At 39.3% G+C, this 17,536-nt stretch overlaps 1 protein-coding gene across 20 annotated transcripts in view; it reads left to right on the plus strand.

Moving 5' to 3' along the window:
- LOC126370851 (zinc finger protein 271-like) overlaps positions 1-17,536 on the plus strand; it is a 37,060-nt gene that overhangs the window by 15,263 nt on the left and 4,261 nt on the right. For 2 of the 20 annotated variants that reach the window (XM_050015937.1, XM_050015936.1), the window contains 21 exons: positions 4,603-4,770; positions 5,054-5,243; positions 5,515-5,586; positions 5,882-5,947; positions 6,211-6,303; positions 6,646-6,729; positions 7,232-7,376; positions 9,946-10,056; positions 10,218-10,328; positions 10,511-10,621; positions 10,746-10,856; positions 11,330-11,413; positions 12,056-12,139; positions 12,355-12,525; positions 12,795-12,965; positions 13,920-14,090; positions 14,889-14,958; positions 15,310-15,471; positions 16,108-16,227; positions 16,595-16,704; positions 17,073-17,155. In XM_050015937.1, the coding sequence (XP_049871894.1) occupies positions 4,736-4,770; positions 5,054-5,243; positions 5,515-5,586; positions 5,882-5,947; positions 6,211-6,303; positions 6,646-6,729; positions 7,232-7,376; positions 9,946-10,056; positions 10,218-10,328; positions 10,511-10,621; positions 10,746-10,856; positions 11,330-11,413; positions 12,056-12,139; positions 12,355-12,525; positions 12,795-12,965; positions 13,920-14,090; positions 14,889-14,958; positions 15,310-15,471; positions 16,108-16,227; positions 16,595-16,704; positions 17,073-17,143 (2,343 nt within the window). In that variant the 5' untranslated portion in view covers positions 4,603-4,735 and the 3' untranslated portion in view covers positions 17,144-17,155. The remainder of the gene's footprint in view (positions 1-4,602; positions 4,771-5,053; positions 5,244-5,514; positions 5,587-5,881; positions 5,948-6,210; positions 6,304-6,645; positions 6,730-7,231; positions 7,377-9,945; positions 10,057-10,217; positions 10,329-10,510; positions 10,622-10,745; positions 10,857-11,329; positions 11,414-12,055; positions 12,140-12,354; positions 12,526-12,794; positions 12,966-13,919; positions 14,091-14,888; positions 14,959-15,309; positions 15,472-16,107; positions 16,228-16,594; positions 16,705-17,072; positions 17,156-17,536) is intronic. The other 18 variants (XM_050015939.1, XM_050015941.1, XM_050015942.1 and 15 more) reach the window with 18 other exon arrangements.

The raw sequence follows: 17,536 nt of genomic DNA on the forward strand, positions 1-17,536 counted from the left end.
CCTTTTTCCCGAGAACGCGTAGAGATATCATTTTGAAATTAACATGTAATACATGTCTGCGGTCTATTAAAGTTGTAAACTTAAATCAAGCTTTTAGATAAACGCAATCCAAAGATACAGCTATTTGAGCCTTTTTGTCTAACGTTACGCAGGTAAATCAAAACCTATAGCGTACTTTCTATAGATCTAGAATCATGAAATTTGGTAAAGAGGAAGGTCTTATCAAATCGTATTTTTTTGTTTTATCACTAAAATATATTATTTTATTGGGATTACAAACTTGTTTGCAGTTGGTTAGTTACTCGCAAGCTATGTCGATGTATTGTATACAATAGTTTTTCAATAACAAAATCAAAGCGTCTCATAGAGATGAATACTATTTTGTACATTTACAGCAGTTTCTACGGAACCCTAGGTGTACGAGTCCGACTCGCACTGGACCGGCTTTTTATAATAATTATTGTAATTTGGTTAATGTTTTCACTTTTACATTTTAATGGAAACTTTTAAATGGATCATGTCTTCTCCAGCATAACTTAGTATTGACAATGTTGATTGTCAGGGTCGTATTTATTAACACTATGAAGTATAGTATTATCCATCTTAGGACTTTAATACAAAGTGCGGTTAAGTTGTCTTCTGGTGGTCCTATCCACCTCAATAAGGAATACAATACGATCATGAATTGAGACTGTTTGTTATACCTAGTTTAATAAATTATATTCACATTCCGCCTGCTAGAAAATTTACCAGAAATTAGCTAACCTACACTATCTGATTTCTTTTGTCAATACAAATAATGAAAAAAAATTGGTAGTTGTGCACTTCTTTATTTTTAAAATTACCCATTATGAATATGAAGTCTCTTGTAATTAAAATAGAAATAAAAGATAATTATTCAAACTCTTCGTATCAACAGTGGCTGCAAGTTGTCTTTGATTACTTGTGGCTCTGCCCACCCCATTTGGGATTACGGGCGTGAGTTTATGTATGTATGTATTCAAACTCGGTCTTAGGTATTTAACGTATTTTTTATACTATTTTATATGAAGAAAATAACATAGTTTAATATTTAGTAACTTCACCAATAAACCTTAATATAACTCAACTTGCTTTTTTTCATTATAATTTTTTTTAACTCTTCTTCTGGAAATCTAGGCCTCATAAGCATATTTATTCTTGTTATTTTATTCTTACATAGAAACCGAAAACTTATTTTTTTGACATATAACAATGTTTGGAGTGACGTATATATTGCAACGCAATTTTTTTTTAATAAAAAACTTCGATGTTGTTTAATCGACAATAATCGATGATGGGTCAAAGTTATCGCCTCACTATTATCTCTATTGTTTATGATTTTTGGTACGGTAGGGTTGTTAGCATAAAAAAGGGCGAAGCCAACCACCAAACGAACCACGAACACTTTTCAACGAAAACAAAAAAAACCGTTCAACATTTAAAATATTCCGTTTTTTACTTTTTTATTGGTCTGAAAAAAAATATTGGTCTGAAAACCGAGGATTTATAAACACTTCGATAATTATATCGTACATATACACTTCTCATCAAAAAAATCGAAACACTTCCGTTTTCATTGTTTCTGTTCGAATTTAACACAAAAAAGAATTCATACGATGAAAAAAAATACATAAATGTATAGCTGGCAGTTTGGCCATTACAGTAATAAGCGAAAATTCAAAATTCAAAATTAGAATTTCATTTGTTTATCTTATAAACGAAATGAATCACTGTTTTGAGACAAATGTGTGTTTAGGGTTGGAGTACATTTAGCGTTTAAAAACTAAAAATTGGCGCCTATCCTTAAACTTTTTGTTTTTTATTTCAATACTGTGACTTTGGGACGTTTGAAAAAAGGTTTTTTTTCTAAAACGTATGGATACTTCGCCCACAGAAGCCGCCCAAGTTGTGGCATTGCTGGATTCTGGCCTTAGTCAGCGTGTTGTGGCTGCAAGACTGCATCTAAGCCTGTCATCTATTCATAGAGTCTATAAACGTTATCGGGAGACTGGTTTGTTCACGCGCCGTTCAGGATCTGGCAGGAATCGGGTCACTTCTGAGCGAGATGATCGATTTCTTGTAACAACTTCTTTAAGAAATCGACGCCTTAACGCTTTTCAACTGCAGCAGCGGCTTCGTGTTGTACGAAGGGTGGCTGTAAGTGACTCTACAATTAGAAGAAGGTTGAAGGATCGTGGACTGGTACCGCATAAGCCAGCAAATGGGCCGAAATTAACTGCAGACCATCGAAGAGCGCGCCTTAACTTTGCACGTGAGCACCTAAATTGGTCATACCTACAGTGGAGCAAAGTTCTCTTTTCTGATGAGTGTAAAATTATGCTGTATGGTAACGACGGAAGGAACAAGGTCTACAGAAGAGACGGAGAACGCTATGCATAATGCTGCATTGAAGAAAAGGTCAGCTATGGTGGCGGTTCGTGGACGGTTTGGGGAGGAATCAGCGCCGACGGTAAGACAGAGCTTGCTTTCGTGTCTGGGCCACGTCTGCCTGCACTAAACTGTCATCGGTACGTCGAAGAGTGTCTCGAGCCTCATGTGATGCCCTATGCACATTTTATTGGCAACGGCTTCATATTCATGCACGACAATGCTAGGGCTCACACCGCGGGCGTCGTACGAGATTATCTTAACGAAGTCGATATCTCTATTATGGAATGGCCAGCAAGAAGCCCGGACATGAATCCCATTGAACATCTGTGGGATGAATTAAAGAGACGAATTCGAGCAAGAGATCCTGCCCCAGAAACACTTAGCCAGCTGCAAGATGCAATCCAAGAGGAATGGGACAATATACCACAGCATGTGATCGTGACTCTCATCCGATCGATGAAGAACCGTATGGAAGCAGTAATTAGAGCTCGGGGAGGGAATACAAGTTATTAAATAAACGTTTTTTAGCTTTTTTTTTCATTTACGTGTGTTGTTTTATCCATTTCCTTTATACTCCATACGGAATAAAAATGACTCATTTAACAAAATACGAAACCTATGAAAAATTCATTTAAATTTAGAACATTAACATTAAGATTTGATAAGCTCATATTACTCACTATTAAACGACATTTAACATTTATTCCTAAATGTACACATTTTTCTGATAATCCTGACAAAACGTAAACTTGCAAGGTGTTTCGATTTTTTTGATGAGAAGTGTATATTGTTTTACTTTAATTGGTATGTATTTCATTTATAACCAAATGAATAGATTATGTAATTACTATAAAAGTGAGAATCTTTTCGAAAGTAATTAAACCCACATTTATGCAATTAAGCCTAATTAATACACTCACGCAATTTAACTCTGATAAAGTTATTCTATTATTGTTTATTTTAACAAACCAGACCTTACTCTGACCTTATTAGAATCAAAGTAACGTAATAAACTAGTGAACATCCATGACCAGAACCATGATTTAAAAATTGTTGGATTGCTAATAATTTAGGTATAGTGTTTTGTTTTTACACCTGAAATACAGTGGTAAATGGAACAGAGTTTACAGAGTACCTAAAGCAATTTTAAATAATTAATTTTATTTTTTTATTGTTTCTCTGCTCTTTACCAAAGTATAGTATGTACTGTACTTTTTATTTGTAATAAATAATATAGGTATACTTAAGCACTTGCTGTTGGTTCATAATCGTTTTTATTTGTAGTTTAGTAATGGTGCTGATTCCTGCAGACCTCCTAATTTTATTTTAAGTTATACCTTTCATACCGAAAAGGAAAGCGATGTTCATAACATATCTAACACAACAACATCGCTGTATAAAAAAAACCTATAAAATAACCTCATCAAAATGGAATAACATTAGGAAGATGATGTTTAGTGCTGTAGCTGTATAATCCGACTAAATTAAGTTGACAATACATGTCAACCGGGTTGCAGGACAGTGAGATGCTTTTGGGCTGTGTCATTTATTCATTCATTTTAAAATTAACAGCTGTTAGATGACTAACAGCTGTTAATACTACTAAACTAAAAGTTTAAAAGGTTTTTTTAATTAAGATTACGAAATAAATATTTAGCCTATTGATTACTCTTTATTTACCTTTTCGACAATAAGTTAACTATCACACAAGTATAATACCTATACTAGAAAGTGTCTGTCATAACTTGGCAGTAGGTAAAGAAGTAAAGATTCCTGATAGGTAAGTATAAAAAAAATTAACAACACTTAAAAAGTATTATTATTTTACAAAGACAACAAGAATTGACAAGGTTTTGGGGAGAAGGGAAGCTGTTTTTGAGTTTTTTTTAGCCTGGGTGCTAAGACTGTTAGGACTACATGATAACACAGACTGTGGCATACATCATTGTCTTTTAATGGTTGACAATTGGCATTCACAATCCTGCATGCCAGACACATTTATTTTCCATCAGCAAGACTGGTGGCATCCAACCATCTTATTCATGCATGGACTTTGCCAACCAGCTAGGCATCCTCCGTAGTGTGTCATCCAATGGTTTCTAGCAGTGTTGCCAATAAGAAAAAACGCACTGACTGACGTTATTTTAAATATATTTTTTACCAGACTGAATGAGAATTTTGTTTGCGCAGGTGGCAGAATTAAGAATGGGCGGGCATCACCGTAGTCGCCATTAGTTTCCCCGCTCACTGGGGCGTCGGGGGTGTGGCGCGGGGCGTGGGCGTCCCCGTGCCGCCCCCCGGCGACCTACTCGCCACCATCTCCATGTTCGAGCAGCAGATCAAGGCCGAACCCATGAGGTGAGGATACACATCTATTAATCCACTACATGAGCGTTTGTTTTGCAGCAGTAATTCTAAGGATCCTTGAACTCAACGAAACACGTTTCCGATACTAATGTATACTTACATGTAGCTTGAAATTGCGAAGGGACCCTAGTCATACCACGGTATCAGCCATTGGAACTACAACAAATGTCAGGAAACAGATCTCCCAACAGCTACCTTACTTTTTTCAGTCTCAGCAATCTTTATGCACTGGTTGTTAAAGCAGCATAATTGAAACTCAATGAAATTGTTTCAGCTTCTACACGCCCCACTCACTCGTCCATACCGGTCCCCCTACAATCGTCCGCTCAGACTCCAACCATCCTAGTATCATCAATATGCACCATCACCAGGAAGATTCGAAAGACAGCCTCATAGTCCAACAACAAGTACACCAACAAGAAATGATGGAGCATCAACAACAGGATATGCAACAGGATGATGAGGTATGTGCAACCCAAGTGTCGTTATGTCCTTTCCAAAATGATGGACTGCCTATATTTATGGGCTGATTACCTGTCACCAGCTTATATTCATCTCAGAATGAATATCGGAAGCGGTTGTGGGTTATCTTGCTAACAACTTGTGGCCCTCCCTACTTAGGGATCACAGGCGTGAGTTTATGTATTTATAATGTTTAAAATCTTTTTGAGGCTACTTGTGACGAAGCCCAGGGTTGGAGTGCTCATAGTGAGTATTAACTTGTGTCACCACCAGGGCTTGGATGATCTGAGAGTGCAGCATCATCGTCACCAGCAGGATTTGATAGACCAGCAACATGATGATCAGGTGAACATAATTATTATCTATTTTTTCCATAAATAAGACTTCAGTCTTTGAATTATTAACATTTCAAGTGTTTTCTATTAATTGGCAACACTGAAATTAGATTTTCTTTTTGACTAAAATTTTAATAAAAAATATTCAGCCTTTTTTCACTAGATCGTACTGATTCTCTCTTAAACTTTCAATAATTCTCTAAACTTTTAACAAGTGTATTTCCAAACTTTTGTCAATTACTAACAAAAAACATTCTTTGTTAAGTTGTTGAGTACTCTTTGTAATATGGTCATGTATTTTACAGTTGAGCTTCAAAGGCATGGATGATGATGGAGTAGAAATGGAAATGGATGGTCGCCAGTGTTCTCAGGTACATCTCACATTAATTAATTACGAAGAACAAAACTATTTAATTGGGTTTTTTGTGTATTGGTGAACAGATAAAGACATTCAGGGGTTCATATCTCATAACTTATTACCTGTCTAATATCGTTTTATTTACTAAATTCTACCATACATACTTACCTATATTTTAAAAATAAGTTTTAATTAAAATATATACCTAATCAGGTTTCTTTAAAATCAATATTTCATATCTAACCAAACCAATATAAGTAATATTATTTTCATCAGGGTATGGGTGTGGATTTGGGGTCAGTTCAGACTAAAATGGAGGTATCGAATGGGGGTCAGTCGGCACCGCGATCCAAACCGCAAGCCTGTAAGGTAAGCATTGCGTCCCTTAATAAAGTACCTCCATTCCTTTCCACAGGCGAAACGACCCACTCATCACTATCAATGAGTATCAACTTAGAACAAAGGCCGTTGAAAAACGCTGATACACCAAATGTGCACAAATAGGTTGTCCTAACAAAAATGACCTTTATTGATCTGAAGTCTGCCAGAATTTTTCCCAAGAAATCGGTTTCCATTCAGCTATAAAATTGTCCCTATTCCAAAGAATTAAAAACGCCATCGATGCAACTATGAATATCAGGATCTCGTATTCTAAACTCATATCCCTTATTGGCGTTCTAAAGATACAAAATAAACTGAATATGTTTACAGGTTTGCGGCAAAGTCCTGTCGTCTGCGTCGTCCTACTACGTCCACATGAAACTGCACTCTGGAAACAAACCCTTCCAGTGTACGGTAAGTCATGACTACCCACATTTTTTTTTTCGTTTTTATAACCATTATTTGCAAAATTATTCCAACAGAATGTTGAGTTAGTAACATTCCGTGTTAATTTGCATCTTCAAGAACAACACGACGACTTCTAACGACTTTCACTCAGTTCATTTCAGTTACACTTTAGACTTATTTTGTTATATCTAGTCTTAATGTATCGGCAAAGACTATTAAATGACGATAGCATCTGTAATATGATATAGGTATTAGAATGAAACACTGCTCTATTCCCCTTTATTTGAGCAGGGGAAGGCTTGTATTCTGTAGACATATTTATTTACATACATAGGTACATAAGCTCACGACAGAGGTTGTCAGAGAAATATTCACTGCTCACCGAGCTTTCTGTTAGACCAAAGTCATAGGTGGTATCGCCGATATTAGGGACGTTTTATGCTTATAATAATGTCAATGTCGCCTAGCCAAACCCAATATTGAAGGTAAACGGTTTGACGTTGACCAGGTTTGCGACGCGGCGTTTTGTCGCAAGCCCTACCTGGAGGTGCACATGCGCACGCACACAGGCGAACGGCCCTTCCAGTGCGATCTGTGCCTCAAACGCTTCACGCAGAAGTCCAGCCTTAACACGCACAAGCGCGTCCACACCGGTGAGTACCAACCTGTTTTATCATACACGAAATACACATATCAGTTTCTGTGTTGGAGAGCGGCCTTTACAGATAATATTTTTAGATTTAACATTTTTCGCGCCATCTTCAAGTTTCGTGTAAAGGTCCAGGAAAGAGATGTTGTGAAAATCAGTATGTCCCATGTTATAAGCGCGAACTTTCGTGTATTCATGTTCCAGTACTGCAAGATCTTTGAGGTTTTGCACTATTGCGACTCGGGGCTATTAAATTTTTTTCAGATTTTTTTCTTGTTTTTCAGTACCCTATGGTTTATTTACTAGAGTTTATTTGTTGACAGTTGTTTGTTGCCGGAGAGAAAAATAATATATGTAAAAATCTCCGCCATTATTGAAGTTGTAAAAGTTGAGTGAAAAATATACACTTCCAGACACATGTTTCGAGACAACCCTGTATTGTGGTGTTTAAAGGACTAGATCATAAAAATATTGTTTGGTTAAACAAAAAGTTTTTACGCAGATTTTGCTGGCCGATACATTCAGCAATACCTAAGCATTGCATGAGTCTCTAAAGACTCATGTAATGCCAATTATGCTAGGTTTGTAGGCCAAAATTTATTTTTTATGCACGATAATGCAACAGCGCATACCGCAGAAATCGTCAGCGAATACATGACGTCGTTCATGACGTCGATGTCACAGTTATGGACTGGCCAGCAAGAAGCCCAGACATCAACCCAATAGCATTTATGGGACGAACTAAAGAGGCGTGTTCGGGCACACCAACCTGCCCCATAAACCTTGCAGGAACTGAGACCCGCCGTCGAAGAAGAATGGGAGAATATTCCACAACACGTGATAGTGACGTTGATTAATTTCATGCCCAATCGCACGATAGCCGTTGTAAACATCTGTGGAGGCAATACAAGTTACTGCGTAAATTATTTTTTTAGATAAGCATTTGTTTTCTTCGAATATCCATTGTAAGTGTTACTTTACATAGAGCAATACGGGCCTCCGCGTTACTCTAGGAAAAGACATACAAAGACAAGTTACACAAAACTATTTTTAGTAATTTGGAACAACAGGATATTAAAAATAATTTTGAATTTGGCAGCTTCAAATCAACAATATTTTATAAGTAGACCTTAAACATTACAACACAGGGTGGCTCCACACATGTGTCCGGAAATGCATATTTTTGGATGAGGTTTCTTTATTACATGGGTATATTGATTTTACAAAACGTTTTTCTTACTTCCGTAGAACTCCAACACATTATCTTTTACTTTATCGACCGACTTGACCAAATAACTTGGAAATGCTCCGTAATTTATTTGTTATATTATAAAGATTCAAGTAAATTGTCCTAGAAGTTTTCAAAATTTTGTTTAAAAACTATTTTATAAAATTGAGTCTCCCCCAGAAACTTACTTATTAGATATATTTAGTAACGTACGATTACACTTAGTGCCTTAGTGTACAGTTAATGTAATTTCCATATTATTAATGTTAATTATGTTTCAATGCTATGTTTTACGAGTAATCTGTTGAAAAGTACTAAGATTAAAAAATATTTTGCAGTTTTCTATCGGTTTCAGTTTACGACTATAATGGACACGGGATACTGAGTAATCCCAAAAAAATAATTGGCCTTTTTGTATAGGATGGAGGTTCTAGGCGAGTTATATGGAAGTTACATTATTATAGTAGATATTTCAGATATTACTAGATTCCCTTTAGTACCATGAGGGGATTCTATTTAACAAGTAATCACTGAATTTTATATTTTCAATCAAGTCAACCTCCTCCTGTTTTCCGCGATACCAAAGTATAATGACGATTTTATTTTGGTTTTATTGTTTTCTTATTGTATTGACATGTTTTGCATATCCTATTTTAACGCCCTGATGTTTGAGCGTATCTTATTATTATGTATTGTCTATTTAAAGTATCTACGTTTATTTATTTATATTTATACATAGTACTATTACACTAATTTATAAATGAGATTGCTTTTGATTTTGTTCGTTTAGGAAAAAGTTAGTCAACGTTTTTAGTTACTAATTCCTTGATGAATGGTTTTTGTTACATCTTGGATGTGTTAGCTAACTTTATAGACATTTCCAATAGACCCCCAAACCAATTGCTTATTATGCTTAATCTTCAAATTGCATTACCACAACACGGCCTCTGGACGGAGCTTATAATAATATACCTACACATTTATATATTTGCATTGTTAACATCAGATGCAATAATATTATTTTATGAAAGCGTAAAAAATATTTATCAATTTATGACACTGGTGCGAACGAGTTCGCTCACGAGTTAGTGACAATACAATGCTTAAAATAAAATTGTGAATAGTTTTTGAGTTGTGTCGAGTAGCCAAATTCGATACAGAAAAATCAGGGCGTGAGGAAGGCTTTGTTGATGTGAGGTAAACAGGGGGAGGTAGGGGACTTACAATGGATACACCTTGAGACGTCGCATGTAGTCAAGTAAACGAATGACATCCATTGTGTGTTCTCGCGAGGCTCAGATGAGAAGCAGCGACTAGAGCGTGTGTTATATGGCCTGGGTTCTAGATGAGCACATGCGCGCGTTGATGGTGAAGGACCGCCCCTACAAGTGTGAGCTCTGTCAGATGCGGTTCACGCAGAGCTCCAGCCTCAACCGCCACAAGAAAATACATACGGGTGGGTTTATACACTTCACACCGCCCGCCGCTATCTCTCTCTCCTCTATCTCTTTCTCTCCCTCGTTATATCTCTTTGAGCGGCTCCTAAAGCCTTCCCGAATCTTCCTCATTAGTAGCACTTAAAAGCCTTATTTTGACATGTGCCATGATTTCGTTTAGAGGAACACAGGCGCGCGCTGCTGGCTATGGAACGCCCGTACGAATGCGGCATCTGCTTTGTGAGATTCACCCAGAAATCGAGTTTGGGCCGGCACGGAAAAATACATACCGGTGGGTCTCTCTATCTACTGCCAATTGTGCGTGACACTCCCTTGAGGCAGAACGGTACTAACGATTGCATTGTCTACCTCCCCCTGAATGTGTGTGAATGAGTTAGCTGTTAACATGTTAGGTTAATGCATATTGTTTGAGAGGGAGCGGAGGTGCTATATCGAAACTCGTATACCTTATAGAGGAGCACAGACGAGCCCTGTTAGAGAAAGTGCGGCCGTACCAGTGCCACATCTGTTTTATGCGCTTCACTCAGAAGTCCAGCCTGGGCCGACACGGCAAGATACACACTGGTAGGCATTTTGCCCTAAAATCCTTATGTAGATAATTCATTTGTAATTTTAGAGTTGATATTAGGCACTGTGAATGTGGGTGCGAGCGGAACACTTGTTGTAGCTGAATTTTTGGTATTTCTAGAGGAGCACATCCAATCGCTGATCAACAAAGTGCGCCCCTATCAGTGTGACATCTGTGACAAGCGGTTCACTCAGAAGTCCAGCCTGGGCACTCATAAACGTATACACACCGGTGGGTCCCTTGACATTATATTTTTTATTTTCTTTGGTCTCGAAGCCACAACCATTACTGTCGCTTATACAGCTCACGTTATTGCTTTTGTGGCTTTGAAACCTATGTTTTGTGAATAGTTTTAAGGGCTCCCTGATACCGCCAAATTGTTGTACACGGTTAGGGATTCGATATTATACGTATTTTTTTTTATTTTAATTATATATACTTAAATAATATTAACGTTGTTTAAATAAATAAATAGGTTGCACACGCTCAAAAACTATTCACAAACATAAAAGTAAGCATGTGTGCGGTGTAAGGATTCCGTTAAATTAGGAGAGCGAATGTCTGATGGACAAATAACTGTTGTAATTCCCTCATGGTAGTGCACACTAGCGATTGGTGTATGTGCGGCGCAGTTTGAATTATTTGTCCATCGTGGTTTTGTTTTGTTTCTCTGTCCCCCCGTGTCCGTGCGCGCGCGGCCGCAGGCGAGCGCCCGTTCCAGTGCACCGTCTGCCTCAAGTCCTTCACGCAGAAGTGCGCGCTCAATTTGCACGAAAAAATACATACGGGTTAGTAGCCCACATATATTTATATCAGTATACTCTCGGTACGAGTAGACAGCGACTTGTCGATCACTCACACATCTCATTTTAGCGTCATGCTTCATTCCTATTTTTCCGTTGCCAGCCTAACCCGTTGTTTTGATACTCCCTCTTTTCAGCAGCTTACATCTCGTTGCTTCTGACTAACAACTCAATATCTTTAACTCATACAAATGCGCGCTTCACGTACTTCTGCACTGATCATCCATGCCCGCCTACCATGAAGCTACCATTTAATCAATTAACTGCGGTCATCTATCCTATCATTTTACGTTCGGTGATTTACGTGTACCATTATTTATTATGTCATCATTTTCTTCATAAATATTAATTCTTTCACAAAAGCGGTAATGCAATCGCCGCAAAGACGCATTTATTGATGCCTGCAATTGAGGCTAGTTCGTTTCAAAATTCGGGGGCTTGAAATTGGGGAGGGATGGGAGTGGATGTGGCGGGATTGGCAGTGGGCGGGTGGATGCGTCGGCGACGTGCGTTACTCGCTTTTGTGTGCACTGGGCGCAGTGCACGGGCGCCCTTACACGTGCGGGCAATGCCCGGCCGCGATCGCTCGCCGGCCCTACCTGGACACTCACATGCGCACGCACACAGGCGAGCGGCCCTATCAGTGCGACGCGTGCCTCAAGCGCTTCACGCAGAAGTCCAGCCTCAATATTCATAAGCGGACGCACACAGGTGGGTCTCAGCCGCGGGCCGGACTGGCCATCCGCCTGCCCGCAGCCTCTTCTCTCCACTGACGCTCTCCTCCAAATCCGCGTTAACCGTTTAATGATTTGGAGCGGAGTTAGCGGCGAGCGGCGACCAGTCCGCGCCGCGATCTCCGTAGTGCGAGGGCGTGTAGCGTCCTCCGCCGCCGTGGCCGCTGCTATAATCTATGTGTTGGGCGCCAGTCCAGGGCAGACCGTTCCAGTGCCTGTCGTGTCCCGCGGCCTTCACGTGCAAGCAGTACCTGGAGATACACACGCGCACCCACACCGGCGAGCGACCCTATCAGTGCGACATCTGCCTCAAGCGGTTCACGCAGAAATCCAGTCTCAACATTCACAAGCGAACGCATTCAGGTATGTCGTGTGCCGGGCGTTCCCTGCGAGATGTATGATATGTGGGCTACTAGTGTATATGTGCGGGGAGGTAGGCGCCCCGCTGCCCCGCCGGCCCAGCGACGCCGTATCACGGACTTCACTTGAACACCATTTCCATTTCAACTATTCTTGATCATTCGCTTACAAACCGCTTTAGAGATTATCATTCAAGTAAAGTCTGAACTACGGGAAACTTTATGTTTAGATACAATTTTATAAGTAAAGGTGTTTATAACATTCGTCCGCAGTTCAAGGGCGGCCGTTCCAGTGCCTGTCGTGTCCGGCTGCGTTTACATGCAAGCAGTACTTGGAGATCCACAACCGCACGCACACCGGCGAGAGACCCTACCAGTGCGACGTTTGCCTCAAACGGTTCGCGCAAAAATCCACACTGAATATACACAAAAGAACGCACACAGGTCAGTAGTGTCACATCACATTACGAGTATTAACTAAATTCGAGCCACATTTTGTCACGATTTTAACTAGTTATTAAGTTTTCGTAGTGTTTATTTTTACCAGAAATTAATTTGAGCAGAATTTGGTGGGGAGTTTCCTAGGTCAAAGACAAAAAACTTTTTAATTATGACTCACAGTCACAGTTTGCTTTTTCATACAAATTCCATAGTAATTCGTGTTTTGACGTTTAGTTAAAAAGTACCTGATTTGACCAGTTGGAAGCTACCCTAATTCTGTGATCTGGTGAAAATTAACACATTTTCATTATTAATGGACTTGTTAAACTGCAGAAGATTATTTGACAATTTTTTGACATTGATGATCTAAGTATTTAATTTTTTCAAGACGATATACGTTTTAGTGAGACTTGTCTTGATTCGAACAAAGTGTGCGCCTACGGCTATGTTCGTGTGTATATCTTCCGCAGTTTGGGTCCTAATATATCTTTTATTGTTAACATTTTTTTTCTCATTTTACATTGTTAACGTTGGTATCACTGCATAATATGTTCAATTGAAAGTTGTCGGTGCCACATATCAGGATTTATCTTGTCGTGAGTACTGTGTCTGTTGATGTACATGTTAACATGCGACCTCCGACGGAAGAAATATACCTGTTTACCTACATTCAAATTTCAAGACTAAGGCAACGAAAACCTTTTGACTAGTTAGTACAGATTGTTAGCTTTTACATTATATATGAACTAAAATACCAAAGTATCTCTTTAACAAAGTATTTATTTTTTAAAATAAAAGTTGTTTAATTTATCTTCTTTTTAAAAACTGTTTTCTTTGCCATAACGAAGTCACTGTGTGAAGACAAAATCAATTCTTTGAGATTGCCAAAATAATTAACAAATTGGTAACATCCGTCGGAGGGTTCCAAACGGGAGACTAACGTGTCGGGCGTGTCAGTGCAAGGTCGGCCGTACCAGTGCATGGAGTGTCCGGCCGCGTTCACTTGCAAGCCGTACCTGGAGATCCACATGCGCACGCACACTGGCGAACGCCCCTTCGAGTGCGACGTCTGTTTCAAACGGTTCACCCAGAAGTCCACGCTCAACATTCACAAGCGAATCCACACCGGTACGCGATAAAGTCTCTGCCACGGTTAAGCGACGAACAGCATTTGTCTCTGCTTCCTGTCTAGTCTTCGCATGGAGTTCCTTTTCACAAGTTTTTTTTTTACCGTAATGAAGAAAATGTGTCTAGAATTGTATACATAACATACATAATCTCACTGGCTATATCCCAATTGAGGTATATCAGTAGCAAGATGAATTAAGCTTCCACACCCCATAGAGCTTTCTGTTAGACCAACGTGATAGGTGGAATTTTATGAAGATCCAATTTCCACTGTTCGATGTGGAACAAGCAGCGTGGCAATCCAAAACGCGGTAGCTTCTATTGTTTTGCCTTGACGTTGTTACAATTGGAACTTCCAAGTCGCGATCCCACAAATGCTCTTCGTCTCAATATTCCGTCGTGAGTGGTTCACACAGTGTAGTGTTCACTGCGAATCGAAGATTGACATTGTTAAGAAGACGGCAAATTGCGATGGCAACAGGTACTTTTGCAAATTTCTGTCATTCTGGACTTAATGATGTGGCACCGACAACTTCCCACGATTTAATTTCATCATCCGCTACATCATCATTTAAGTTTCAGTATTTATTTATTATTTCTCGCTTACATCCATTAATTTCTGGCATCATACTGTCTAATTGCATCTTGCCGTCTTTCTAACATCATTTTGCCTTCACTCCTGCTTCCTTCATTCATTAGTTTAGAATCTATTCGTTGCTTTGGTTTCATTATCCACCGTTTGCTGTAACTTCTAATTTGTATGAATCATTGTGTTTACACGTGTACTTGTTTGTTTAGGAGAACGGCCGTACGCTTGTGATATTTGTCAAAAACGATTTGCTGTGAAGAGCTATGTAACAGCTCACAGGTGAGTTTGATCAACTGTAACTACTTTCATATTTATTTATTATCAATTGGTTAACGAGATACTGGATCAACCCGGATGTCACTTTGAATTTCCTTTAAGTATATTAAGTACTAATAACATTGTTAATAGTCACACGATTTTGGGTTTTTTACAACGTCATCGTTGGCCTAAGAAAATATCTCATCCTATTTCAAAAGTCGTAAGACTCGGCTTCTCAACTCAAAACGCGTCTTTACCTCTCCAGAATTCATCACTGTTCCCTATTCCGTACAACTTTATTTAAGCTCGCGACAAGGAAGTTGTATACTAATGTGGCAGAAGATATAACAAAGCAAACTTGTGGTTACGCAGGTGGTCTCACGTGGCAGACAAGCCCCTGAATTGTGACCGCTGCTCGATGACGTTCACATCCAAGTCGCAGTTCGCGCTGCACATCCGCACGCACTCGGCTGGCTCCTGCTACGAGTGCAGCGTGTGCGGCCGCACCTTCGTGCGCGACAGCTATCTCATACGGTACTTATATATATATTATAAATTAACGCTCTTACAATAAAACGTACTCACCATCATCATTAATTTAAGAGCCACGGTCTTTTCGGTGTAGCATTCTCCATTCTTGTCTATCAAGGCCAATTCTCAGACTACAACATACTAAACCAGCACAATATTACTTACTTACCCAGTGCCGCAGTGGAGCTGCATGGTGGAGTATGCGGTTGATAGAGGGCAGGCCTGTGCTCAGCAGTGAGATGTATACTAGGCGACACTTTTTGTTGGCACGATAGTTCAAAGTATTTATAAGCGTAACTTAGGTACTGGCAGAATATCAGTGTTGCTAAGAGTGGTATTTCTACTATCCTTCGCAACAACAGCAGTGTATTTTTGATTTGTATACTTATCTTTATCTTCTCTACTATTGTACTGCATTGTTTTGGAAATAAAGTTATTCTATTCTATTCTGTTTATTTTAGTATGAAAAGTTACATACATAACACAACATAGCATCATCGTATCAACATAGTATCAGTATATCCGGAGGGCTGAACATTTTACTCTAAGTCAATGTGTAGTGTCTACATAAAGCAAGGTTTTCGTATGAAGTGTTCGGGGTATGGTACTGACAATGACAGGAATCAATTCCACTCGCAGCCACCACAACCGCGTGCACCGCGACAACCACAGCAACGTGTCTGCCAACAGCATCGCAGGGCTGGCCGCCGCCAACAACTCCACTAACACCAGCTTCGACTCCTCCGCCTGCGACTTGAGGTGAGATTTCCCTCATTATGAGCTTTAGGTGTACCTGATTGGGTAGACAAAAGGCGAACCAAGAAAGATGGCGGCAGAGCAAAGATTTGAATTGTTTACAATATATACCTACGCCGAAGATTAACTTTTTTTGCTATTATTTTCTTGTACACTAGCGAAAAAATGCAAAGGTGCCAGCCCCAGTTCTATGATTATTTCGACTCGGGACTTGATTGTGGCGCCTCTCCACCGCATGAAATAAATAGTAGAACTAGAAGTTGTTTCTGTTCGAAGCAATCCTGACTATGATAGAAATAGGCAGATAAACATACAATCTTTGTAACATTTGTAACGTGTAATATTAACGGCTAACATTAAACGTTGACAGCTTCGTGCCGATGGTGAATCGCTACATGACGTCACAGGGCACGCAGGTGTCGATGCAGGACACGCCTTCCAAGATGTCGGCCATGTCGCCGCAATCCATCGCCTCTATTTGTAAGATCATTATCATTTTACTCATTGTTTAGACTGATCGCACTTTGCACGCGTTTTCAAACAAATTTGTATCGTACATAAACAAACGAATACGCTACGATAATCAATTTGCAGCCAGTGTGCGCGTTTCCATAGTACCTGAAAAAATGAGATTGTTCCTACGAGACATATTCGTTACGAAAACGCATCTAAAATTTGTCTAGCCGTATTGTTTTTTTAAGGTGTTTTTGATAAATCTGGGATTTAATTATGCTAATTTTAAATCGATTTACCCGTTGAGTTTTTAGACCACAGCATCCACGTGCGTGAGTTTGAAACTTAATGGTGGTAACATTATTAGTTATACAAAGCCAATTTTTATTTCATAGCTTCGCCCCCTCCTCCGCATACGCCAACGCCCCAGCCCCAGATGTCAGGGCAGATGCACCTCGCTGACTGATCGCCGGAATACGTGAGTTTATTGAATGGCTCATGTTGAAGTATCCAGTAGATAAGATAACATATCATCACAGCTGTATCCCTGAAGGGGTAGGCAGTTGTGCATAGTAACCAATAGATATAAAATAGATATGGGATAAATTGCAGATGAAAGTAATATTGCCAATTGACACAATTTGATGATTTGTGGTCGATTGATTGAACTGACTTACCCAAACTCCACCAACCCGAAATGGAGCAGCGTACTAGAGTATGCTCAATACCCCCTCCGGTTGATTGAGGGGAGATCTGTGCCTGTGCCCAGCAGTGGGACGTATATAGGCTAAATACATATAAATATGTTGTTATTGAATTGTAATTAAACTAATCTTAAACTCATTTTGTTAAAACGAAC

Source organism: Pectinophora gossypiella, chromosome 11 (assembly GCF_024362695.1).
Source record: "Pectinophora gossypiella chromosome 11, ilPecGoss1.1, whole genome shotgun sequence".
Classification (NCBI taxonomy): domain Eukaryota; kingdom Metazoa; phylum Arthropoda; class Insecta; order Lepidoptera; family Gelechiidae; genus Pectinophora; species Pectinophora gossypiella.